The sequence below is a fragment of the Numenius arquata genome, chromosome 2 (assembly GCF_964106895.1).
Source record: "Numenius arquata chromosome 2, bNumArq3.hap1.1, whole genome shotgun sequence".
Classification (NCBI taxonomy): Eukaryota; Metazoa; Chordata; class Aves; order Charadriiformes; family Scolopacidae; genus Numenius; species Numenius arquata.
This window is the reverse complement of record NC_133577.1, coordinates 48,629,426-48,657,148: the sequence shown is the minus strand read 5'-3', so window position 1 is coordinate 48,657,148 and position 27,723 is coordinate 48,629,426. Positions and strand designations below refer to the sequence as shown.

At 42.3% G+C, this 27,723-nt stretch overlaps 1 protein-coding gene across 1 annotated transcript in view; it reads left to right on the top strand.

Moving 5' to 3' along the window:
* Positions 1 to 24,686, top strand: part of LCLAT1 (lysocardiolipin acyltransferase 1) — a 119,733-nt gene extending 95,047 nt beyond the window's left edge. The window contains exon 7 of the mRNA XM_074168625.1: positions 23,871 to 24,686. Within this exon, the coding sequence (XP_074024726.1) occupies positions 23,871 to 24,379 (509 nt within the window). The 3' untranslated portion in view covers positions 24,380 to 24,686. The remainder of the gene's footprint in view (positions 1 to 23,870) is intronic.
* The last annotated feature ends 3,037 nt before the right edge of the window (positions 24,687 to 27,723 follow it).

The window sequence follows — 27,723 nt, the reverse complement described above, 5'->3', positions numbered from 1 at the left end:
AAAAATGCTTGATTTTTGTTTTATTATATTTTTCCTCCAAATGTATTTTGCACATTTAATAGAATGCTGTCAGTAGTCACTTTCTGTCTGATTTGAATCATTTTTTACTCTAAAACTACAGGAATAAAAATTAAGACATGTAGATATACAGAAATAGCTACGTATATATGTAGTTTTTCAGATCAAGAATTGATATGTTTAATAGTAAATTTTAAAACCCCAAGTTGCATTCTTTTTTAGGCTCTAATATGGTAGGGTTTTGCTTTATGGAAAAAATATTTTCAGAGTGCCAGAGTAGGTTGTATTTGTCAGTGCTTTTCTCTCTAAAACAAAACCGGCCATCTTTTTCTGTAGAGGCTGGATTGGGGTCTTTTTCAGACACATAACATTCAGTGCCATAATGTGGTTGAGGAATGCAAATTTTTGACCTAACCAGTTACAACTCAGTCATTTTCATTTCAGAATGGCTGCATTGCTTTTTACCAATTAGTCCCTTTTCTTTCTATTTTGGAGTGGGATATAAAAACAATTCTTGTGAAACCTTGGTTGATTTCCTCTTTAAATGTATAAGGTTAACATATAATTGCAATTTTATGTATGAAACAAGACGTGAACGTATCATTTAGTTGTGTGATCATGTTTCCACTTAAGAAGTGGAAAAGTACAAACTCAAGTTCTGTTTGAATAAGGCATCCTTAAACTGTTGATTACTTTTGTTAAGCAACAGAAAAAAAGTGGATCTACTACACTTAGAAGCTAATTTTCAGAAGCAGGCAGTGAAACATCACAGAAACCATTTAAAAATGGCTTTTCAGCACCAGCCTGGGTGTTTTTAAAGGTATGTCCTCTGTCCTCATAAGAGCCTCCCTGAAACCCACTGGATTGTTCTGAGATTCATCCATAAAACTGAAAGTTCTTGTAATGAATCGCATTATAATAAACCATTCTGCAGGTCCCAACCGGGACCAAAATGTTTGATTCTTATCTGCCGAACATAGCAAATATGTGATAAACATGCAAAAAGATATGAATCCTTCCCAAAAGAAAAACCGTTTTCATAGACAATTTTTGCTCATTTTGCACGTGGTGGGAGTGTTCCCCAAAAATGCAGCATGAATTACCTTTGAGCTTTAAGACTCTGGAGATGAGGGTGGTGGATGGGAGAGGAGGGATTGAGGTAATTCAGGTGCAGCATTGCCAGGAACGGGCCTGCCATGCAGTTGACTGCAGTAAGCAGTTCTTGGCAGATTCCATTTACATGGGTGAGTCACAGCATTTATACTAAAGAATCCTATGTGTAATTTAGGATGGAAATTCTAGATGCGTTTCATAAAGGCGGAAAAGATAATTAGACAGGTTTAAGCATGCATGGGTTTTGTACACATTGTGTACAGAGAAAATAATCCGTCTGTCTCCTAAAAACCCTATGATTTCCAAATATTAACGCACAAACTACAACCTTGTTTTGTGAAAGTGCATTATCCATCACTTAATAGTACTTTTTCATAGCTGTAACAAAAGTTGTAGAAGAGAGTGCCTGTGCCTAGTTCAGGGCTGTCATTTTCATGCCTCTTTTATTGTGAATTTCTTTTTTTTTCTTTGGCTGAACCAGTTTCTTTGCCGGGATTTTTACTCAGAGTTTTATTACTGAATAGGTACGTGCCTCACATAGTTTGCTATAAACAACCCTAGGTGGAGTTCAGAGTCACTGTTTTTGTCTCTGCAATTAATTCTGTGGTCAAGCACTTCGCCATTTGTAAAGCAGTATAAAGTCAGGGAAGTAAGACTGAAGGACTGGGCAAAGCAGGGCTTTTGTTTTAGGTGCAGTATTTGATGTACTGTGATTTATTTTTAATTTTTTTCATAAATGTGTTTACTCGTTTTCAATGGTGTTTTCTGTAACAGAAGTAATTACGTTGCATCAAGCGTTAGCACTGTTTGATCTGTCAGTTTACAAATGTATGTATTAAGCATTCAGTAGAAATACTTATTTTGAAACTGAAAAACACTGGGAGCCTGAAATGTGCTGTTTCCTAAAGACAATATCAGCTTAATGTGTCATAGAAATAGCTTTAAGCATCTTACACTGTAATAAGAAGGTACATGTTTTGTCAATTCCCCATCAGTTAAGATCATCTTGAAAGAGTTGGGTGACTGATGGGAGGCAGGGAACACCTTGGAGAAATGGCTGTACTGAAACGCAGAACCTCAATTTGGGGGAAAAAAAAAGAAACAAAGAACACTGCCCCAAACCCAAAATTATAAATTGAAGTCAGTTCTGGCTTTTTTTTTTTTCTCCTGCTAGTTGAGAGGAATGAAAAACCTAAGGAACTATTCCAGTTGGTTTTCTTTTTTTTTTTTTTTTTTTTAAAAAATTCAATTATTCAGGAGTTTAATGCTATAGGCACGTGGAGCCTATAGCCCAGTCTTCCTTCTGTTCTCTCCTCGAGGCGCTGCACCGTTTCTGGAGTAGCTCCTGTTGACAGCAGGAAGGGGTTTGTGTGTGAAGGTGTCAGAGCTGAGCGTGATTTTCTTCCTAGGGTGGTTTTCTTCCTCTCTGGAAGTTCTTAATTTCGGGAATCTGCTGAACTTGTTGCTGCCCTGGATAAATGAATGCATAAGGATACTGGGAGAGGGATTACAAAGTGCTGAAAATTACAGTTTTAGTACAACTTGGGTACAACATCAGTATTTTCTTCTTGCCCAGCTTGGGGTTGTTTGTGGTAAAGCTTGTGAGACATGTACCTGTTCCATATTCTAAATGCTTTCACGTTTTGTCAGTGGTAAAGAAATTTGGGTCTGCATGGCAGGGACATGTCTGTCTGATGGGCAGAGGGCATTTATCTACTGGAATGGAGTAAGTGCCTCCACCTCCGGAGGCAGGCGGGAGGGTGTGCCCCTCACTTCTCTTGGAGTTTGGAGCTCGGAGGTCCTCCTGGGTCCTTCACCACTTCAGAAAAGGAACAGCTGTGGTTCCATGCCTTTGTTTTTTCCATCTGTTGCTAGCCAGGAATTTGTGAACATCCCTTCTCGGATGTGGATCTTGCTGAGGTTATTCATGTCTTTGTCACCTCCCAGGCTGAAATACTGCAATCCATACTTGCAGCACATGTTCATAAGCCTCCAGAGCATTTAGCTGGTGTGTAGAAAGCAGTGGCATACTTCCTGAGTGGGTTTAATCAGCATGGGCTTGATTTTTCCAGATAGCTTTGAGCCCTTTTAACTCTGTAATGAATATGCTGAAAGCTGCAGGTGTGTTGTATCTCTGAGAATCAAGTCTTGGGAACACACTGAGCTCATGTCTGTTAGTCTCCTCTGGCTACCTAACTTGTTCCAGATGCTGTTCTAGGCAATAGCAACTAATAGAGGAAAATGCTACTCTAGGCAGTGGTAGAATAATGAAGAAAAAATGTTCCAACCCTTGGCCCAGAATTCCTATGAATTACAGGAGGACGCTGTGTTCTTTGTAATCTTGTTTTTGCATCTCACCAACACAACAGATGTGAGCTGCAGGTTGGGTCTTCTGCCGTAAGAAGAGAAGCCTACACCCACATCTGGGATGGGTGGGGGAAACGGAGGGTGCTTTTCCTCTTTGGTGTGGATGAAGGAAGAATTTTCTAATGTGAAAGCACACTGTGTATAGTATCTGGTCCAGCCTGACAAGCTCTCATCAGTGGGAATACCTGTGTCCCACTTCCATCAATAGTCAGGGGTTCAGATTCCCCAGCAGCCCCAGTGCCAGCACAGCTCTTGGGCAGGGTTGTCTTCTGCCGGCTCCGTCTGCTGAAAGGAGGTTCTAGAGAAGTGGGGGTCAGTCTCTTGTCCCAAGGAACAGGCAATAGGACAAGAGGAAACGGCCTCAAGTTGTGCCAGGGAAGGTTTAGGATGGATATTGGGAAAATTATATACACTGAAAGGTTATTAAGCATTGGAACAGGCTGCCAGGAGGACACCATCCCTGGCGGTATCTAAAAGATGGGTAGACATTGTGCTTAGAGATATGATTTAGTGGTGGTTTTTGTCAGTGTTAGGTAGATAGTTGGACTAGATGATCTGAAAGGTCTCTTCTAATCCAGGCAATTCTATGATTCTATGAACAGCCTCACTGCAGGATCAGGGAGGGCAATGGGAGCCTGCAGCGTGAGGCAGGAGGCAGCTACATCAGTCCTTTCACAGGTGGGGTGATATTGGATTGGTTTAGCTGTATTACTTGCATCCTAAGAATAAAAGTGGCTTGAAACCTCCTTTTGGAGAGAAAGGTGTTTGCTATCACACTGAACAGGCGCGTTTGTATCTAGCCTTCTGTCCAGGAGAGTTGTGTCAATTCAAGTAGTGAATTGGATCAGAAGGCTCCGTATTCAAGGTAGTCCCAGGGGCCAGACAGCAGTCCTGAGCTCAGATGTGTTTATTTGCCTATAAGAACATGGGTCATTCTGCTGATGATACAAGAGCATCTGAAATAGATGTCTGCTGACTGCTCCTCCTGTTTTGAGCAGTCACTTTCCCCGTGTCTTAAGTTCCCATGGCAGGGCATGGTGCACGTTCCATGAAGTCCTTCCAAGCCATCTCTCTGTGCCTTATACCTAGTAGGATCTTAAACAGAAAGAGATTTCTGGAAATCCCCACCTCAAGAGCCAGGAAGATCACTTGCGGTGCTGTGGAGGGGTCAGGGGTAGCTTCAAGCTTGGTATTACTGTCACGTTACCAGTGGGGACGTTCTTTAAACCTGGTTACTGAAACCTCAGATGTAATCCATGTGCAAAACCTCTTGTTCCAAGGGGACAAGAAAAAAAGAAAGGGGAAAAAAAAAGAAAAAAGGGGAATGCAAATATAGATATTGTATGCAGAGATGCATCTTGCCTGGAACGCTGATGTCTATAAAAGGCTTACAAGCAGTCTGCTAAATGTTGTAAACATTAGTAACCCCATCTTGCAGAGGAACAAGGGGTTTTCCATAACAGTGGTTTCCTGTGTAGTTTTCAGATTTTAAAAAGGGCAAAGAGCTATTGATGGGCTACTTTTTTTCTTGTTTACGAACCTACAACTATGTATGCTTTTAGTGGATAAAATAGAGAATATCGTGTAAAGGGACTAAAACAAATCCCCTCATTGCTGTTCTTTAGCTCTAGGTTACAGACTGAGGAGGAGAGCTGAGTTGGAGGTCAGTCAATTTATTTTCTATATTTCTCCAGCCCTGCTCCAATCTCTAGTGTTGATCAATTATAACAGCAGCAGCAGATTGCATGTCAGGACTTCTTATGAAGTGAGAAATTAGGACAGTTGAGGACTGCTTCACAAATGTGTGAACCCAGGAATGAAGTGAGAATTAGACTTAAATAACATGTTTATGTTGTGTTTGTAATAGTGTAATGAACTGAGCTGGGCTTTAGGTTTGGGGTTTTTTATTTATTTTTTCATATTGTAACATGGGGTAGAAGTTAAAAAAGTAATAAACTTATTCAGAGGATTTCACAGGAATCCTGAGGGGATGTCCCCAGCACAATGGTTGTCTTGTTCTCTAGGTAGAAATATGGTATTTAAAACAAAACCAATATTGATTCATTCCTCTAATAAGAAATAATGAAGAATATTTATACATGTCTATTCGCTATATATAGTGAAGACAGAAAATGAAATGCAGCACTCTCAGTGGCATTTAGGAGCATGGAATTTATGATGTGCTGCAGTTCCTTGTTGTGTTTATTGTATATTGTGTTTCACAATATACGATGGTCTCACATTTCCATCACTGTTCCTTAATGTCTGACTATGCTTCTGGTGCCAAAACATCACACTGTGGGTTACCCATGGGCTACACTGGATTTATGATTTCCTACTTCACCTTTGTAATCTAGAATGTTTTCTGTGTCTTGAGAGATAAACGAGCACATCTTGCAGTAAAAACTTTATATGGGATTTCCTGGAGCAACCAGTACAAAAGCAGTGGCATGCTATACAATTAATGATGAAACTTTGGCTTTGCATTTATGTTGAATTGTGAAAGGAAGGCTGAAATCCCTTTTCTTAACATAAAATATTTAAAATCAAGCATTTATTATGCCTAGATTTGATAAGGCTACTTACCAGCCTAGACATGTTTGCACACAGCAGTATCTTCTCATTTAAATTCAATCACAGTCACAAAACAAGCCTGGCTTAGACTAGCTGAAGATATAAACTTCATTTTCATCTCATTAGGCCACCTGGAAGCAGCAATCAGTGGGTAGTCCTGACGTCAATGGTCTCTCTACTTCATTAAAATGTTAATTTCATGGCTTTAATTCCCTTTGTAAAACGTGCTGCTGCAGGACACTATATGCAGATTTATTCTGAAGCAGACAAATCTGCATGCCATATTCCTTTTTTAGTACCTTAGGTTCCTTTAGATTTTTATTTTTAGCCATTCCTATTTTTATAAACTGCTGTGAAAAGATGATCACCATAACAACCAAAAAGTAAATATTTTCTTAAAACAGCCCTTTGAGAATGTATACTTAAGAATCAGGAATTCAGGGCATCATGCATTTAGCAGTATTTTGCTCTGCTGTTCCCTTTTTCAGTATTCAAAAATGAGACAGGTATTGTTGCTGGTTAACAATTTTGGACAATAGATCATGAAGGGAAAAAGCATCGCATGTAGTAAATTAGAAACAGCTACACAGATCAGCTGTAGTGTCAACATTTTTAGTTGAGGTTCTGCTGATGTCAGAACAAAACGATGGGCTTTTCATCAATTTTAGAATCCTTCCTTGATAATACGTACTTCCTGAAGTCATCTTCATCTTGCTTTAGGGGATACATTTCTGGTTTTATAGCGTACTTCAAAATTGTACGTCATGGAGTTCAACCATTGGTAATAAAGTGTGTCTACAATACAGGAAAACAAGAGAAGGCAGTTGTTCATCTTGTCTTTTCCCCTTTTACTGTATACAATTCTTTTTTAAGAGTCTGACTACTGTTGTGCATTGTTCAAATTGCTATATAACCTCTAATTATGTTTTCATATGCCTATGGTACCTATAGATAGATGTAATGTATACTTCTGTTGCAGATGGTAAAACCAAAATGCAGGGGGCAATGCTCGGGACCCAGCAATGGTGACTGAGCAGCCTTGCTTAGGCTCAGCAGGTGGCTCTGAGGGACGCACTTGGGTCTGGGCTGATGTTGAGACTCGGCAATAGGTCTTCCCCCTCTACCATTGCAGATACTGTCCCTTCAGGCTCTGTACAAATCCCACAAATCCCACTGAGCCCCCACTGACAGGTGGTACCGAGGCCTTTCTGGGAAGGACCCTGGATAATGTGTCTACCCTGCCTGATTTTAACCTGGCTGGAGGTGACAAAGACCACCAAGTCCCTATCCAGCAAATAAAGGCCTTTTTTTTTTTTTTTTTTTTTTTTTTCCTAAGTGCTGGACATATCTGAAATTTTCCCTCTGGGAATCGCAGTGGGATTTTCCTGCACCTAGCCCCAGAAGGATGCTCTTTCTAAGTAACTAGGAACAGGTAGTTAATTTGGCCTTGTGCCTGTCCTGGGGCCTCCAGAAGAGCAGTGTAGGTGCATCTGTATCAGTCTACTACCACGTACATCTCTGCCACTTGCATTGAAGGTGGGTAGCTCAGGGAGTAAAATAGAAATGTGCCCTGTAATTGTAACTGAGAAGTAGCCAAAATAATTTTAAAGATGTGTATACAATAAAGTTCAACAGCCTTCCAGACCTCCATCAGTTTTGTATTTCAGATTAGGTAAGATAATTTACCGATCAGTCTAAAAACACATTGGTACATACTTTGTCACTCTTAGTGTCAAAAGAGAAGTTTTTTGAAAGTCTGTGAAGACAGATGGACAGTAGCCAATTCATTTCCATCTTGGGGCTCTTGCCTACAACGTTATTTCATCACAGGCAGCGCCATAACTCAATGTACTAGTCAATTTAAAACGCCAAAGTGTGCCAGGGTTTTACTCTATGGATAGAATTATTCATTCATGTCTGCAGTTGGTGAGAGTGGAGTGATGCTGTGACGACTTCTCAGATCAAGACTGATCTAGAAAAATATTCCATTTTTTAACCTGAGACATTAGCTGTTACTGCAGTAGCATTTTCTCTCTTTAGCACTGTGGTTTGATTTGAGGTACAATATTTCTTAGGAAATAATCAAAGAATCTGTCACTTTGGTGTACAGTCCACTTAAACATGAGTTACTACAGGTGTTTGAACAGAAGTTGTCAGTTTGTCAGATGAATTTTGTTGTTGGCCTTGATGTTTTAAAGGCCATTTCTACAATAGAGCAACATGGTTAAAGTTGCTGGCGTTACTTAATGAACTTTTGACTGTAGGTTGACATGGCTTTGGGAGAATAAAAATAAGAGGTCTTTTTGGTTTGCATTTCTTTTGCCTCTGTTACTAACTATGTGTAGTTCCAGAGATATTCATCCTATAATTGCTTATTGTTTGGCTTGTTTACTTGTTTTTAATGCTCTCAAAAGAAGGGCAGATGGGAGAGTTGGTGGGAGTTAGTTTGTGTCACCATTGCTTAGGCAGAAAACATACTGAGATGAGTGGTGGGCTTTGGGTTTCAGCATTCGTCATGTTTTCCATGTTTCAAAAAATACAGCAAAACTGCTGGAGTTCTCCTTTGCTTGTGTTTGCCCACGGAGAGAAAGGTTTTCACCAGAACTGCCCCTTAGAGCTGAGCTGTCTTTGAACTCAGCCAAGCTACACTGGATTTGTCATCACCCTGTCATTTCTTTGTGAAAGATCAACTGGCAGCTCATCATTCTGCAGCTATCCAAAAGTCTAGCTGTTCCTCAGATGAGAAATTACACTCTTCAGATAAACTTGAACTCTCTCGCTGCCTTTGTTGACCTGCCGTGTGAACCAGTGGCAACTTCTTTGTTCCCATTTCTCAGGACAGCCTTTGTCCTTCCCACTGCGACAGAAAATGAGAGACACCCAGTTGCTCCTGGCTGATGAAGATGTGCTGTACCGTAGCAAAGCCTTCCTGCAGGCAGTTCAGAGCTTTCCACCAGCCCTGAGCCAGGTTTCTTCCCTGACTCTCATTCCTCTAGAGCACAGGTGTTGGTGCATTTACTTGTGGTCAGGAGAGCTCCTGTCCTCCTCCTCCCTGGCTGAAGCTCTCCACGGTTGTTTGTGTCCATAGACCAAACATGAGTGAGGACAGCAGTCTTCTCCTAAAGTCTGTGTGGATGGTGACTAGCTTGTTCATGGCCACTGAGATAATATGTTGAGACTGATGAGGCTGGATGTTGACTGTAGTGAACCGTGTTATGTACACTTGAAGGAAAATAACAAGGTACCACTGAGGAACATGGAGTTTTCTGGGATGTGCTACTGTTAGGGGTGTTTCCAATCTCTGTTTGCTGTCCTTGTACACCTCAGGATCTCCCAGCGGAGGTGGTCCTGGAACGAGGACTACACGATGCCTTTTGTGTTTTCAATGGAAAGTCCTTGGGGGAGCCACGCGCTGAGTTGTTGTCCAGGTGGTTTTGAGGGAAAGTGTTTGTGAACTCAAATGTGTTAGATACAGCAAACTGTATTTATGGAAAACAGAGCTCAAAATGATTTTCTGCTATGATAAATAGTTTCTCCCCTTAATTAAGCATTGTCCTCTCAATGCACTGTGTGAAATTTAGGGGGCTTCATTTTTCCCAAGCTAAAATATTTAAGGAAAACTATTGTGTGCTGACAACAATGGAGTTTCTAACTTGCAGTTGATTTGTTTCTGTAATTCCTATGAAATAAACTGAACTGCCTAAGTTGATTTTATTCATTGTGGTTTAGTTATGTACATACTCATATTTGTGTCAAAAAGCAATGTTAAAAACATTAGTAATGACTGCTCTCAGAGCTTTCTAGCACACAGTGCCAATGGATTTAAGTGTTCCACCGGAGCTCCGAGATGGAAGTTTATAGCAGATATTTTCAGGAAACCAATTTTAGACTTCTTTTCAAAGAGGCCTGCACAACGAGGGTTTACAACATTTTCTCATCTGTGGCCTTAGCTGCCGGCATGGGATTGCCTGCTGCTCTGTATGAAAACCCAGCAGACCACTGCAACCCTCACCTTTAACGCAAAGGCACAGTGCACAGATTATGAGCCTAAACCTGGTCTGATTTGCCTTGAGCAGAGCAGTGCATTTGGCTCAGCCTTGGGCCACTGTGCATTGGGTTAAGTGGTCTCTCTCAACCTCGTTCTTGCCATCCTGAGACCAGATCTGAAGAGGAACCACTGGCCCATATGTGACTCTCTTGCTATCCTTGAGGTAGGAATTCAGTTTTCACTTCTCAGGCTGGCAGACTGACAGCGCTGCACGTGTGGAAGTACAAGATGGATGCCCAGAATTCCGCTTCCATCTGGGCACAGGAATGACTGTTCAGGCACTCTCAGCAGTCTTTGCTCATTTTCATTCAAAGGATTGACTTTAGTATATTTTCTAAGCATCCCTATGAACAGCAGTAGTTGGAACAAAACCATTAGCAAATCATTTTATTTCTAGAGACAGATCTTTTTGCTGCTGTGCATTTAAAATGACTGTAATCCCTCATCCATCTGCAAGGCCATGATGCAGTGTTTTCACACATGCTTTTTCTTTTCCATGGCACTGTCATGGCAGCTTCGGTTGGTACAGCCATTCTCACATCACCAACTAAACGTAACTGAGTTCCCAGAGAAGCTGTGGCTGCCCCATCCCTGGAGGTCTTCAAGACCAGGCTGGATGGGACTTACAGCAATCTGGTCTAGTGGGAGGTGTCCCTGCCCATGGCAGGGGGGTTGGAACTCCATGATCTTTAAGGTCCCTTCCAACACAAATCATTCTGTGTTTCTTGTCCTTGGGCTAGTTGCTCTGCCCCAGCTGCTCTCCTTCTTCTCACATAGCGTGAGTATTCTGCTATGTGAGATTTCTCTGCACAAGGAGGATCGAAAGACCGTCAGATCCTTCAGCTTTATGGCTTCTTTCCACCAGTGGAGCTCCACCAAGTAGCTGCAGTAGGGTTTGGGTCTGATCCCATGTCGTTACGGAGGAAAGGAACTATATAATCATTATCCTTTTTAGAAATTTTAACCACAGCCTGTGGAGGGATGGCAGTGCTTTATCTGACAAATATGTCATTGTCTTTCATCAGCTGATTATAATCATCTTGGAAGTTGCAGTGTGTCTGTTTTTCCCTATTCTTTTTTACTATTGTGTTTTGTTTAACTTTCCCTAATGAGCCCAGAGAAAAGCAATTGTTCTAAATAAATCATGTGCGCTACAAAGCAGTATATCACAATTAGGTTTCCATTATACTTTAATTAGGCATTCCATTATTAAATTGATGTCTTTGGCTTCTTCCAGGTCTCAGGCTAATCCTGAAACAAATTCCTCTTTGTGGATAAATATTAGTCAGTCGTAATTAAGGAGTATTCATTGGAGTTGTGGCTTTTCATTAAATCCTGTTCTGATTAAGATGGCTCCCCCAAGTACTGGGCTGATTAAATTTAATAAGATTTGTCCACTTGTGTGTATCATGGTCTGGTGGAAATTGTTTTAGCACCAGGGGATTGGGAACAATGAGTTCCTATCTCGGTGCAGGCAGGCACAGGGTCGAAATGGCTGTTATGTGCTGTGCTCCATGCTCTCATGTCAAGGGGCTCCACAGTTTGCGTGGTCAGTCAGCAGAGGGGAAAGACAACAAGTGAATTAGTGGTGCTAGAGTTGAATATCAAAGGGTTAAGTGGCATCTGGAAGGTTACAGTAAAGAACAGAAGATTAAAGTATGTCAGAGGCTCTGTTTTGTTGACTAATTCATGACTAGGGCTTTGCCGCTTAGTTGAAGCCCAAGTGTTTCTCTGCCCCAAACTGATTTCGCTCAGTGAGATGTATAGATGAGCTCATTTCTATGTAAATATGCCTCAGCTGCAAATTCAGATAATAAAACCGATGGAGGTTCTTCTAACGGCAGAGTATGAAATGTTTTCAGAGCAAAATCCTTGTCCTGGGTTTAAAACAAGGTGGAGCGAAAACATGATGTGGCTTTAGTATATACATCTTCATGAAAGACAAGTTATAAGCCTCACCATTTTATGTGTGCTGAAATAATGCCTTCTTGTCAGGCTGCTGGTGCTGTTCTGCATTCCTCTTGCTTTTGTACGCAGAAATGAAAACAAACCGCTGTGACCAAGAATGGCAATAGCACAAATCAGTGAGGCATGAAATGCAAGAGATGGGCTCAGGATGGCTGTGGAAGCACTCCATCCAAATATTTGAGGTGGCTGCTAGCAGGTGTTTTTTCAACATCTAGTTCATACTCTATTTTTGGTACAGGGTACATTTTCATCTAGTGTTTTGGTTTGGCATGAGCCGTATTTGTAATATTGAATCTCTCGAAAGTTTGAATGCATTTTCAGTTTCTTCTTGCATATCCCAAATACGATGGTACTGAGTATATCATCTGGCCCACCTTTTGTATTGCAAGGAACCCAAGTTGACCCCCTCGTTCCGGAGTGGTCTTCCCGGGGCTGCTAAAGGCTGCAGTACCCATGGGTAATGCCAGGGACAGTTTGAAGAGGGCAGGGTTACAAATCAGTGTCAGGTCACTAAGCAGCTAAAGAGTACTCTCTAGCGGTTGACTTTGGGTAGTGATAAGAGCAGATTGCAAAGTGCACTGAATTAACATCAGGTTTCTCATCTGTAGCCATTAAAAAAGGAATAAAACCAGAATAAAGTGAGGAAAGGAAGCTGAACTGTATATTTCTGTAGAAAAGAATGGATGTAATGCACTAGAAGCCAGGAATAAAATCTCTGTTCTTTACTAGCCATTGTTTATTTATTTTTTGCTACTGTTCCAATACCACCTTGGATGGTGTCGTGCTATGTTGTTCCACCAGCATGAACTAAGGGCTGATGGAAAGTGAGAAGTCCATGGCACTGCTGAGGAGAGAGGATGCACTTTGATCAGTTGGTTACTGAGTGAAAATTGCCACAACTGCTTCCTTCTGAGTATCTGTGGGGAATTATTTTTCTCTGCTGCTCACAGCGTCGCACACAAGCTTTATAGTGACTTCACAAAGGATGAGACTGAAAATAAGTCGCGTGGTCAATCTGCAGATTGGCTGGGGTCTGATGGTCCTCTGCCCAAAACAATTTGAAAATTATTAAAAACACTGAGAAAATGATGAGAAAATTCCTACCCTACATCCTGGAAAATCCTAACACTATTAAAAAAAAATCTATTTAAAAAGAGTGTAAGCAGTTGTTTGGGAAGAACTGGGGGGAAATAAGTGACATCTGGTAGAATGAGCAGGGAGATTGGGAAGAGTAATCCCTTTAATGCTTGTATTTTAATTGGGGTGCTGAAAGCTTAATGTGCATTTTTGTGCTACAACATGGCAGTTCATACATACAGCTACTCCTTCCATCTTTAAAAATGTAACACTTTTCCAAAAATTCCAGGATTTAAGCCAGCTGCGTTTGCGTACCTAGCAGTAACATCCTGCAATGTTGAGCATCATTGGTGTGGCAGTTCTGTATGTAAACTGTTCCAGAGTGGTTTGCTTTACCATTAACTCAGTGAGGCCAGTCAGAAATGACGGTGGAAATTGCGTATGCAACAGCTGAATTCTGGCAGAACTGGATCACCTTGAACGGGGATGTGTTTTCTTTTGCAGCAATTGATGCTTAATTTCCTCTGCATTGGGGAGAGGTTGTTCATCCAGCCAGAGAGCAAAGAAATGCTCATGGGTGGATTACTTCCGTCGCAGATTCCCAGTGATTTCAAATGCCCAACAAGTAACAGAGGAATTAGGTGGATAGTCTGTTATATTAAATAAAAATAATAAGCTTGAGCTGCTTATACATGCGTTCTGTGTATGTGCACATGTATGATTTATTTTAAGAATATTTGGTATCTTATTTTTGCTTAATCGTAATGATACTTAGCTTTCCTGAGATGGATGGCTAGTTTAGCTTTCTTGACAACAGTTTAAAAAAAATCAGCCATTTCCTAATTTATGTACATTTGCCTGTCTAGAAAGACATCTTATCATGATAAGGTAGAGTACATGCAATGCTTTTTAAAAGGATTTCACTGCAGTGTAGCAAATTATCTTTATTTCAAGCATAATTGTGATTCTTGTCTGAATTTGTTGGCTGTTTGCCAGGAAATTTATGTTGGAGCTTAGTGGAGTGAGAGAGTCACATACCAGTGCGTCAGTGTCTGTCTGTTGTATGAAATACCATTTTTCTGTATGAATTTAGTAGTAGTGTGCTTGAAGCCTAGAACCAAAGTTTTCTCCTTCCTAACATGTAACATGCCTATGACAACCAAATCCCATATGTATATATAGAGTGGACATAGAGTATGGGAGGCCAGGAGTGAGCAGATATGTAGGCAGGGGAATAAACATGGCATTTTTGTTATCTGGAGTTGATAAATATAGTTTGGGAATGATAGAGTAAAGAGCTGTGAGTCAGTTATGCCTGGTCATCCCTAGTGACTGGAAATAACTTGTTATTCCAACCCTTTTATCCTTTCGCTCCCTCCTCTCCGCATATTTTTGTATTTATAGCTTGACCAGCTTGTGCTTTGCAATTCGTAAAATAACCCTTTGGAGCCAGGGAGGGAAGACCGAAGGGCAGCAGCCCCCCAGGATGGAGCCCCTGGGCTGGCGTGTTCCCTGTCACCATGGCTGGGTCCCCCCTCTCCCCTGCACACCCTTCCCTCCTCTGCCCGGAGATTTCTCTTTTAAACAACCAAACTGGGTTCCTGAAGGCATTAATCAATCAGTTTGTGTCAACAGCGGTGCCCAGGAGCCACATGTGGTGTTCCAGACAGGCTGGCTGTGGCTTCAACTTCCTGAAAGGAGGTTGTAGTGAGGAGGGGGTCAGTCTCTTCTCCCAAGACCAGGATAAGAGACTTCTTGACCTGCTCTTAGCTTTCCCAGCTTTCCCACAGCACTGGCTTTGCAAACCATCACTGAACTACCCCTTGTCTTCCTTCTTGTGTTAGCTGTGATGTGGTTTGGAGGGGAGGGAGGGAGCCAGCAGGTGGGTCTACTGAAGGAAAGAGCATCCTTCAACTAGAAAAGAGGGACATCTCCTCCTGCCGCTGTAGTCACGTTGGTTTATAGTCCTGCAAAGAATCACTCCGTCTCTAAGAGGCATTTAAGTCGATTAGATTTTATTGGCATTACAAGTTCAGTGTAGTGATGCTGATTTAAAAAAAAAAAAAAAAATTAGAGGAATTGCCTACCTCATGTCAAAAGCTTCAAGACAACGCAGTATGTCTGTCTGACAACATCCCATGGCAAACCCGAAAGCATTCTGCGTAAGCTCCCGTGGCCTGTGTTAGGAGATCAGATTAGTCTGGTCTTAAAATAATTAAATGAGGTATTTACAGAGATTTCAAAGTCAAAGTGGATTTCCTCCCCCCGCCCCGCCTTTCCCCCCAACAACTTCAGTTAGTGCTATTATTTTGACCATGAGATGTGGCATCAGGCTGCAAAACTGTGTGGTGTAAATGTATTTAACAAAAGAGTTAAGCACATGTCATGATTGCTGAGAGCTATGAGGATGTCCTTATATCTCTTGATGTTTGTACCAGCTGGGCTGGAGGTACCTTATAGCAGATCCCAGTAGTCTTCTGCTCCTGTACGCAGCACCCGGATAACAGCTCCTTCCTGCTGGGAAGCAGAAAGTAGCCGGGGCTGTCCTGTCCCCAGGCTCCCACCCTCCAGGACAAGAATCATAGAATGGTTTGAGTTGGAAGGGACCTTGAAGATCATCCAGTTCCAATCCCCCTGCCATGGGCAGGGACACCTCCCACCAGACCAGGTTGCTCAAAGCCCCATCCAGCCTGGCCTTGAACACTTCCAGGGATGGGACAGCCACAGCTTCTCTGGGCAACCTGTTCCTCACCACCCCCACAGTAAATAATTTCTTCCTAAGGTCTAATTGAAATTTCTCCTCTTTCAGTTTAAAATCGTTACCCCTCGTCCTATCACTCCTGATAAAGAGTCCCTCCCCATCTCTCCTTTAGCCCCCCTCCAGATACTGGGAAGCTGCTGTAAGGTCTCAACTCCTTCGTGTTGGCAGGTGGAAGGTCTTCCTCTCTCCTTGTATTACACCACCAGTGGAAAATCAGATTGCTAGAGAAGAATTGGTATGCAGGGTCGCTCTTCTTTGTTAATCAAGGCCAGCATTATCATTCTGTCTTTTTTTGTTTGCTTATTTGATTGCTACACTTACCCAAAAAAGATTTCCAATAACTACTGAGTTGAAAGCGATTTAGATTAACCCTGGCTGACACTGCTGCTTTAAAGAGGGCTGCCTGAAGTTTTAAATCTTCACAAGGATGATACTTCCCAGGAGAGGCTGTAAATCCTTGAAGCTGCTCCCTCCTGATACTATGTTCTCAAAATAAAATGACTCAAATCTCAGGAGCCAAGACAGTAATACTTCCCAGTAAGCAGTTTTAGATGTCTTTTGTTTTAATGTCCAAAAATGTATCTTTGTCTTACAGCTAATGTACGATACTCAGATATTGTGAAACATAATTAGTTTTGTTCTACTTGTTTCCTTGTATCTATTTTGATTATGTTGCTGATCTGTTGATTTACAGAAACGTCAAGCCTCCTTCTGCTGGGTTTCCTAAGGAAATGTATATAAAGTTGAGGATACTAAGGGGTGAGGGGGCTACAACTACTGTTTTATGGAAGTCTGGAGCTGTGTGATGAAGGGATAGGTATGCTGCTTTGCAGGAAGAAGGAGGTACAGTTATGTTGTGGTGAAAGGTGGAATGGACAAGGGCCTCACGTAGTGGTCCCACTTTTCACAGAAGAGCTTATTTTAAGGTTATTGTGAATATTTTGTTGTGAGAGCATCTCAGTATAGCTCTCCCTGTTCTGGCTCAACAACCCATTGGCACACTGTTTCGTGATGTACTGTGGTTAAGAATAGCATCTTCTCTACTGGATCAATACAGGGGAAGAGACTGTATAATTCTTGTATGATTTAAAGTAATGTCAATGATAGCTAAAGTAGGACAAATTACGGCTGCTGAAACCCTTGCTAGGGAAGGAAATGGGTAATAGCCACCACTGCTAAAGCCAAGGAGGCTCAGCTGCCTGTTCACCTTCCAGGCTGCTGTGAGCCTGAGCAGTTCATTGCATGGATTTGCCTGGGGCCCATCCTCATTTTTGGCTCACTGATGGTCACCTTGGCTTGAAGAGCTTTTGTTCTGAATCATCATTTTGGCTCTCAAGTCACTGCTTATGTAGATCCTTCTCTCTCTCTGTCAGCTTGCTCAGCGTTGCAAGAAAGTGTCCTTGTCACTGACATAGATCGTAACTGAGGAACAAGCAGTGCTTGGGGTCCCGTGCGCGATCCTTACAGCACAGGGGATGGGTGCATCCAACCACCCTGCTTATTCGGGACCTATTTGTGGGGCTGAGCATCGCTTCTGGCAACATTGCAATATTTGCTTTGCAAATGTATTTGAAAGCAGCTTAAAATAGTTTAACCCTTCCTTTTACATTTAGGCTAGTTTTCACTCCCCGGAATTAAAATACGGGGCTGACATTGTATTATTTAACATGCACATTTTAAAGTAATTTTTAGTTCACCTGTGATATCTTTATTTTGAACCTAATGAGAGGCTCTTGGTTGTAAGGTTTTATAATAGGCTGTGAGATGAAGGGCTGGTCTGCTCACGTGCAAAGGAGCACAGGAGCATGATGACAGGTAGAGAAAACCCTAAAATCCAGCCAGAAGAACAGATTCCCTACCTTGGCTCCTCTGAGGGCTGTCATGGAGAAGCTATCAGCCCATGGGCCAGGGGTGACACTTATTACAGTGAGTCAATGGGAGAGGCTTCTGTCCATTACCTACAGACAAACTGGGGGTACTGCTTGCAGGGCATTGGGACTTCTTATAGGATGCCCAAGAGGAGCATTTGGGGATGGTATATTTGGGGAAGTAAAAGGGATGGTTCAGGATGGCTTGGGAGGAACAAATTTGGGAAAATAGAGGAATAAGGGGTAAAAGGGGCTGGTCTTGTGTAAATAGGACTGGTCAGTACACTTGCCTGGCTGTGCCTTGTGCCTGATTAGCCCAGTCTTCCCCGTCTTCTCATTAAACCCCATTTCTAATGATTTTGCTGGGTGAGGATACTCTGTGGGTGTGCGTATGGAAAGCCAGGTGCCAGCAACCGAAGAGACCAGGGTCTGTGTCTGTCGTGCGGGTGCATACGTCAATGTGTGACCGAGCAGGACTAGCAGGCAAGTAGGGTAAGAGGCTTGGGAGCCTGGTATCAAAGTGACCATAAGTCTTGCTCAGATACTGGAGAGGTCAGATGGTCAAAATTTGTCTACTGGAGGGACTGCAAGATCCAAGCTGGGGTCTGGATTCAACTGAGTACCAGTTTGTATGTCTGACTGTCCCTGCATGAGGCAGCTAGAGAAGAGGAGATCCAAAGGCCAGCTGGTGGGGTAGCTCTGAGTGTCGAAGGCCAGTTCCCACTGGCAGACCTTTATCCTATTCAGCCAGAGAGGGGAAGACGATGAGGCCATTTTGCTTGCTTGAGTGTTGTGTTTTCTGTCAGTTTTATGTCCCTGGCTGTCCGTCAGTCTGTGCCCACGCATTCTGTATGTGCATATAGGGAATACGGGTTCAGACTTGCTCCTAGTTGGGGCAGGGAGATTCAACAACCTCGCCTCTACCAGATGCTGCGACTTCTAACGTAGAATGAAAATTCTGATGGAACAGCTGGTGTAGTGAAAGAAAATATCCTAATTTTTCCTTGGAAATATTTTTTTTAAAAGAAGGCGTCTTTCTGTGATGCTGTTACTTTGGTTGTGAGTCTGGTAAGTTCTTCCTCTGCCACCTCTGAGTGCAATGCCCAGAGCAACCAGCTGTGCATTGTGATCACTTGAAGTAATGTCGTGTATCAACGGAGCCTTGAAATATAAATAACTTTGGTTGGAGCACAGAAAGTTTAAAAAGAAGAATAGTGCTTTTGAGGCATTTTGTCATCCCAGAAATGGAGACCGCCACATGGATTAATCATCCTCTACGTGTTATGCAGTTTATAGCTGTATAGCAATAATCACAAATAAGCTTTGTATTCACTCCTGAGCACTGTAGTAAGCTTTCTTTTTCTGAGGTGCTTTTATAAAGCATAGAACAGAATATTGTTCACGGTTATGAGAGCTACCAAGCTGGTGATAGAACAAGTCATATGAGGATAGCCTGAGGGAACTGGGTATGTTTAGTTTGGAGAAGAGGAAACTGAGGGGAGACCTCATTGCCCTCTACAACTCCCTGAAAGGAGGTTGTAGAGAAGTGGGTGTTGGCCTCTTGTCCCAAGTGAATAATGACAGGACCAGAGGAAATGGTCTGAAGTTGGGGCAGGGGAGGTTTAGATTAGATATTAGGAAGAATTACTTTACTGAAAGAGTGGTCAGGCACTGGAACAGCCTGCGCAGGGAGGTGGTTGAGTCACCATCCCTGGAGGTATTTAAAGAAACGTGTAGATGTGCTCTTCAGGACATGCTCTAGTGGCGTGCTCTAGTGGCCAAGACTGTAGGGTTTTTTTGTGTGTGTATGGTTGGACTCGGTGATCTCAGAGGTCCTTTCCAACCATGACGATTCTGTGTTTCTGTTACGAAGGATATATAGTTCTACTACTGCAGGAAGAAAATTGCGAGACACTAAAGTGACGGAAGCTGATGTCTCTTTGGCCTGAAGAGCTGGGCTACCTGCCTGACGTTTTAGCCTTAATGGCAGTTTCTTAGCTTAATTAGATTTCAGATGCAAAACCGTGAACATTATTAGATTTCCTCTGTCCTTGATCCCTTCCCCAATGGGATGTGGATACATGCAGGATAAAGCAGATCCCTCAGATGTCACTGAAAGCATTGCAAAAAGTGGTTTGTCCACCAAAAGGTTCTCTGAACTATGAACAAATACGCTTGGTTACTTCATTTTTGACCCACTAGAGAAGTAGAATGTTGTGACTTCCCCTTGGGTCATTTCTTCTTAAAATGTGCAGAAGCAGGTGTTTTAAGCAGATCTTTGTATTCAGGTGGAAAAAAGATCTTTAAAATCCGTGACTGCCCTGTGTCTTCGCTTAGGATCACTATCTTTTGCTGGTTGATTGGTGCTTTGTTTATGATCTGAAACATGTGCTGTTAGGTACCTCCAGACTGCAGAGAGAACGAGCTTAACTTCAGAGCAGAACAGAGAGAGTAGAGATGCTCTAACCAAGGATGCAGGTTCAGAACTGCCTGATTAAACCCAGCCTAAGAGATTTGGTCCCTGCCCACAAATCATAGAATCACAGAATGGTTTGGGTTGGAAGGGACCTTAAAGATCATCGGGTTCCAACCCCCCTGCCATGGGCAGGGACACCTCCCACTAAACCAGGTTGCTCAAAGCCCCCTCCAGCCTGGCCTTGAACACCTCCAGGGATGGGACAGCCACATCTTCTCTGGGTAACTGTTCCAGTGTCTCACCACTCTCACAGGAAAGAATTTCTTCCCAATATCTCATCTAAATCTCCCCTCTTTCAGTTTAAAACCATTACCCCTCGTCCTGTGACTCCATTCCCTGATCAAGAGTCCCTCCCCATCTCTCCTGTAGCCCCCTTTAGGTATTGGAAGGGGCTCTAAGGTCTCCCTGGAGCCTTCTCTTCTCCAGGCTGAACAGCCCCAACTCTCTCAACCTGTCCTCGTAGAAGAGGTGCTCCAGTGCCCTGATCAACTTCGTGGCCTCCTCTGGACCCATTCCAACAGGTCCATGTCCTTCCTGTGCTGAGGGCTCCAGAGCTGGACGCAATACTCCAGGTGGGGTCTCACCAGAGCAGAGTAGAGGGGACTTTAATCTGCTGCAGTAACTTTTCTCCTTTTTCACAGATTCTCTTGTCACATGTTTGGCAGAGATGCATTAACCCTGTCCATATTAAAAGATGTCATTGATAAATCAGCAGAGAATATGCAGAACTTTTTTTGTTCAAGTGTACAGTGTGGATCCTACTGCTTTACCGCACGGAACACTAGCAGGGCACGCTTCTTTCAGCAGCTGTAGAAAACTGATTGAAGCTGGTCCTTTCCATATGCTTGCCTTGCCAGGGAATTAAAGCTTCAGGCTGCCATTTGTGTGAAGTTTTTAAATATGTATGACCCAAACAAGGGTCCTGTTGAGAAACACTCTAATCCTCTTGCACATGAAGCCCAGTATTCTGGCCTTCTCTCTTTCTGATGTTTCTGTGCTTTCAGATATGCTAAATCTACCTTTGAAGTTTCATTTCTTCTTGCGTAAAATACGCTTTAGTAGGTGAACCTCGCAGCTGGGAATTAGGAGATACTGGCTCAGGTTGGACACAATGATCAGTTCACATAATCATCCTTTGCCTCAGTTTTCCATTTGTAATGCAGGAAGAGTAATGTCCACCCTCCTGTATGCAGCTCTTTGGGCTTTGTTATGGGTAACTAATTTAGAAGCCACAATGTAGTGTAGACCTTCTACAGCCTGGCGTGAAGCCCTGCAGGAAGGTATCTGTCTGGGGATGGTGCAGATCTACAGGTGAGGAGTAGAGGCTTCCCTGTTACTGATGAGGAATTCACAGGCAGAAGGGATCAGCCCAGCTGTGTGGGTGCAGGGAGTCCTGCCAAGTCCTGCCAGTCCAATGCTTGCACAGAGTCAGAAAATCTGTGTCTTAAGCAAATCTGATGATTTATTGTCTGTGGTCAGTATGTCAGTGATCCTTATGTGGAAAGCCTTGATTTTTTCAAGAACATTTGCATGTAATGGCAGACCGACTGTTTAGCTGCAAAGACACAAATGACTGCGGGGGAGTGTGTGAAAAACTCATGTAGCCAAAACCTCTTTTCTTAAAAGGCTTTATTTTAATGCAAGGATCGCAGGAAGGCTGAACTTTTCTGGCCTCCCTCTCGAGGTAAAGTGTGTAGATGTTATGTGGCACAGAGACCTGGGAAGCTATGGAGGACCAGGAGGAAGATTTTAAGAGATGAGGATCTCTTAGAGGCATATGTAGCAGCCCTGGCTGGGCCAGGAACAAGGGCACATCTGTCCTGGAGGGTGACTGTAACTCCTCCCAATGGCAGAAATATTTGGAGTAAGGGGAGGAAAAATGCAAGGTGTTCTCAAAATGAAAATGCTTTGTGCTAAGGTGCAGCAGTCTGGCCATCGTTTCCCTTTGTATGGGCAGGGTTTTTATGACATATTCAATTTTGGCATCTGTTGGAGGGAGATCTGAAAGGTTTCACCTGTGCAGAATACAGTGATACTCTGCTGAGATAGGATGTGATCCTGTAGCTAGATAAAAGCTGGAGTATTGAGTTTTGCTGTGATAGACCTCCTAGGAACCATATATAGCTTTCAAAAAAACCAAGTAACCTACCACGAAACTGTCCGAAAGAGATCGCTATAAGATAGCACGGTTATAAAATACCCTGAAAGGCTGAATGGGGATTTTTCCCCCTCTTGTGATATTTGGAGTTGAACTTTAGATACATCATTTTGAACATGGCCTTTTAAAGTAACTTTCTATTCTGTCCCTGTCATTTTTAGAGCTGTGAGGAAAGCCAAAATGCCAGGGAAGGGAAGCAAACGAAAAGGGGGAGCGGGGCTAAAGAGTAAGTTTTGATCATCTCTGCAAGAAGTGACATCATCTATGAGAACAAAAAAAATGTTCAGTCTCTGCAACTGGAGACAGCTTTTAGTCTCCAATTCTATCTTGCCCCGAGCCAGGCAGCCAAATAAAAACAGCGGGATAAATCACTGCTGGCAGAACTTAACAGTTATGCAACATCCAGTGCACCAGGCGCCTATTTTTAGATCGGTTTTACACTAGCAGAATTTACTTTATGAAATCTGAAAAGAATGTCTGGTCAGAGGCCGGGGGATAAAGAGGGCATTTAGAAAAGTGCAAAAATGTAAAAAATGCTTAGTACAAAGATGCAGTAGCAAAGCCCACCTTGGCAATACCAGTATCCTTTCAAGTATGTCGGCTTGATCAGGCACAGTGATGAAGAGTAGAGGGGTTTTCATCAATATTCCCTTGAATTTCTAACCTGCAATTGCTTTTTAAATGGTTAACTGTACTCACTTTACCCAAATAACTAACTGTATGTGGTTTACTTAAAGCTGGGCTTCTGTGGTACCTTTATGCTGTACTTTGCCTTTACCAGATCTGGAATGCAGTAAGGAGCAGCTCACCTCCTTACAGTACTGGCTGGCCAGATTTGAAGGAATGGTGGTAACTGGAGTACTCTGCAGAGCTGGTTGAGCCACAGAGATAGTCCTCATCCTTTGTGAGATACCCCAGATTTAATGAGCTCCTGGTATTTAGCTGGTCTATGTTTCACGTACGTTTTCTCAATCTCCAGTAAATTAGGGTTGTCTATGCTGCTTGCTCCAGATCGAGCTGAATCTTTTTCAGTGTTCACAGGAACATACACTGAGTTGTATCTCGTTAGTTAAAAGCAATTTCAGCTTGCAGCACAGGTGTGAATAACTGAGGATTAGTCTCACGTACTCTGATCTTTATCCAAGACCATATGCGCATCTTCTCTCCTTTAAATTTTACTTTATCCTCTTAGTGTGTTATAATTCTGTGTTACTTTGTACTGCGTATAATTTTGTTGTCGACGTTTTTTGCTCAGATTCAGAGCAGATAATGATTGGGAAAAGACTGACCTCTCTTTAGAGATTCTGGCAAATAAAAAACTGCATAGATAATGTATCTTTGGGGTTTCTGCCATAGTTCGGACAGTTTTCAGTCATGCCTTGAAGTGAATTGGGTTCTGACCATTGCCGTTGATCTTTTTTTCCACCAAACGTGTCTTCTAGGTGACAATCTTGATGCTATCCATGACATAACTGTGGCGTACCCCCAAAACATTCCTCAGACGGAGAAGCACCTTTTGAATGGAAACTTCCCAAAGGAGATTCACTTCCACGTCCAGAGATATCCCATAGAGACAGTGCCCACTTCTAAGGAGGAGCTGCAGCTTTGGTGCCGGCAGCGTTGGGAAGAGAAAGAGGAGAGACTCCGACGTTTCTATGAAGGTGGAAGATGCTTCAGCGCGACAGGGCAAAGCATTATCCCACCGTGTAAATCTGAGCTCAGGGTCCTGGCGGTGAAATGCATCTCCCTTCTATATTGGACCGTATTCCCACCGGGTATGCTAGCGCTGCTGTACCTCTACAGCTTGGCACGGTGGTATTTTGCAGCCATGATCGTCTTTTTCATTGCCCAGCAAAAGATATTCGGCGGGCTGGAACTAATTGAACTCGCTTGCCATCGGTATTTTAAAAAGCGACAGAAATTTCACGGCACGAAAATTAAAACCAATTAGTTCTGGGGTAGAGAAAGGCGTAAAAATGGCTGGTTTGGAGATGTCCTGCAAATTTTATGCACAGGGAAGAATTTTTGCATGAGAATTGTCTTTTACTATCACCATTGTTAGACATTTGCACTCAATTCTGTGAAAAGAAAGAAAAATGTTAGTTATTGCTACACGTGAAAATGGTAGTTTTTATCTCTGAATGTAATTTCAACATTGCTCTCGCAAGCAGCTACCAACTACATTCTGCTGTAATTAAGAAACAAATTGCTGGATTATTGAACAATCGTAAGGACGTTAATAAATGTGACATGCACTGAACTTTCATGTAGAAACCCCAACTGTCCGGCTAAAAGAGACAGATGTATGATTTCTCTATAATCACGTTTTCATAAAGCGAGCACCAGATTTGGGAAGCTGGTAAGTTTAACAATGTTTTGATGGTAGGTGGAAGCTGGAGGATGAGTTGTTTTCTCTCTCTTTTTTTTTTTTTCTCTTTCAAATACTCAAACCTATTTTAAAATCATATTTTCACATAAGCTTTTTCAAGCACTACTGAACCTACCGCTATTGGTCACCCAGGAGGATTTTCAAGCCTTGCAGTCTTGTGTTGTAGGACAGAAAACAGTGCTGGCTCTGCCTCCCTTTAAGTCTTCACTGATTATTTAATAGATGTATGCAGCTAAATTTTAATTTATCGCTGTTTCATCCTGTTTTGGTCTCCCTGTTAGCTGTAGGAGACTTGTTTCTACTGTAGTATGCAGAGCTGTGGGACAGGGGAGCTGGTTTTTTGTTGGTTTATTGGTGGGGTTTTTTCTGGTAGAGGCAAAAATAAGTGTCTGTCTCTGAGTAGCTGGCAAATGTTTTTCAAAAAGATCTCTTTGTAGATGTTATTTGATTGAAAACATTTTATTTATTTTTCAGAGTAGGCAAGATATATTTTTATTTTTTTTTTAGCGTTTATTTTGGTTTTCACATTGCTTCCTTAGACATTTCAAGTGTTCATATAGATAAGCAGGAAGACTGCTTGCTCTGTGCATATCAGCCAGACCTGCTAAAATGCATCTGATGCAATGGTTGTCTCCTTAGGAGTACGAGGGATGGGTTTCAGACTGTCACAGCACAGGGAAATTGAGCTACATCTTCCCTTTGAGGTATTTTCTTTGATTCCTGATGACATCATTACTTTTCTGGTCTCCTTCACAATTTTTGGGGGGGTTCTTTTGGGGCACCTGCTATAACGCTTTCCCGTATTTTCGTGACATTCAGAAAAGCTGAAGGCTTAAACTCAGACAAGGCACTTTCAATTGTATTCCTTGTTGTATATAATACAAGTAATGTCCATGGTCACATAGTAAAAGACATAAACGTTGCCAGCACTTAGGAGACACTTCATGTTAGATTTGATTTTCAACCTCAAGAATGCTAGACCACTCGATCAACTGTGTCGCTGCAAAACCTTCCTGATTTACTAAATATTTGTTGTTTATTGCATGAAGGCTTGTTTAAGCTAACCCTATATGGCCTGGCTCCATACGTTGCGCGGCGTTGCCACGAAATGTGGAAGTACAGGGTGCAAAATGCATCTTGTATTGCACTGAATACCTGAAGCGTTGGGTCGGCGTGGTAGACACATCTGTTTTCTTCGAAATTACACCACTATCAACATATTGTCTAATGTGTTTGTATCAAAGGCCATTTTCTGAGCGAATCACCAGCCTCTATTCAACTGTCCCTTGCAAGGTGACAGGTATTTTTTAATCTATGCTTATAATAACTAATTGTTTCTTATGCAGAAAGTACTTGAAGCCATCTATTTTACTCTGATTTTTTTAATCCCTTTTTTCTTAGAAACAAATAAAACTAGGTTTATATTTAGGGTTATGTTTCTTAATGATTTTTTCATATTTATATTTGAGTACCTGAAGACTGACAACTGGTGTTTCATTGTCACGAGTAGAAAGAGATCCTTTCTGCACCCTGAGGACTTTTTAAAATGTAATTCTGTGATATCAAAGGCATGGTTACAGCTTAAATCTACACAGCCTAGTTTTTCTTCGTCCAATTCTTTGCTTCGGTGCAGTTCCCTGCACATCCAGGTAACTAGTCGCAAGGGAAAAACCTAGAAAACCTCATTTATGGTTGATGCAGAGAACTAAAGGGTTCTTCTGATCTGTCCTGAGCCAGGGCTGTGCTTTCACACCAGGAGAGACCTTGGCCACCCTGCTCCAATAGCCTTAACGTAGTCTTCAGGAGTGACTTCGGAGAACAGGTTATGTATATTGGCAACATAAATACCAGCTTTGCATTTTTTTTCAGTCCTTCAGAGAACTTTATGGTGTCATCAAATGTTACCAGAATCATCAATGTGAGTCTTGGTCACGGAGCAGTGAAAGATTTTATGTCTGTGTGTGATTAGCGTTGGGCTCGGAAAATGAAATCAAATGCAATCCCATAGTTGACCCTTCCGAGAGGTTTTCTCCCAGCTGGAGCCTACTGTGATGTGGTGAACAAATGGCAAATCTGTAATTCATCCTCCTCTCCCATGTATTTGGGCTGAAGAGAAAGAATAATGTTCTTGTCAGCTGCAAATGCCAGGTCTGCAGTGCCTGACTCCGTCGTGCAAGGCAGCACGTGGTGAGGGAGGAATCCTCCTCTCAAGAGGAAGGGGGTTGGCTTGGTGATGGATGTAGATGTTCAGATTACGTGCCTCATTTTTCCAACTCAATTAGAAATGCAAGACGGGGAAAAATGGAATAAAAAGAAAAAGCTTTGTGGATATAGAAGATTCTTTGTTTAGAACATGGTTAAAGAACTGGGGGAGGATCTTGCTGCAAATGCTTTTTTTTTCCTCTTTGGTCAAAATGCAGCTTTTTACTCAAAAGGTTCTAATACACAGATTTTTTGGAGACTATTTTGTTATTACCCTGTTTCCTTATTCGGAGTACACTAAGGTGGCACTTAGGCATGTGGTTTCGTTGTGAACTTGGAAGTGTTAAGTTTATGGTTGGACTTTGACCTTAAAGGTCTTTCCTCACCTAAATAATTCTTACAATTCTGTGCTGGGTAAATCACTTTGAAATGTTTTCGATGCTGTGGGGTTCAAGGTGCTAGTTCTCCAGGAATCACACACCCTCCTCTTTTATGGGAGGCACTGAGACTCATCTCACTCATTAGCACAGAGTTTGTCACCGCTTACCTTCTCCCGTGGTCCCAGCAGCAACCACTGTGTCTATGGGACCTACAGGTCTTGCTTACTCTATTTGAGATGAGTGACGTGCTTTAAGGATGCTGCTCTTGTTGGCTTAATCAAATGGTTTCCTCATTAGCATCGGGGGGTTTCTCTCTCTCTGCTC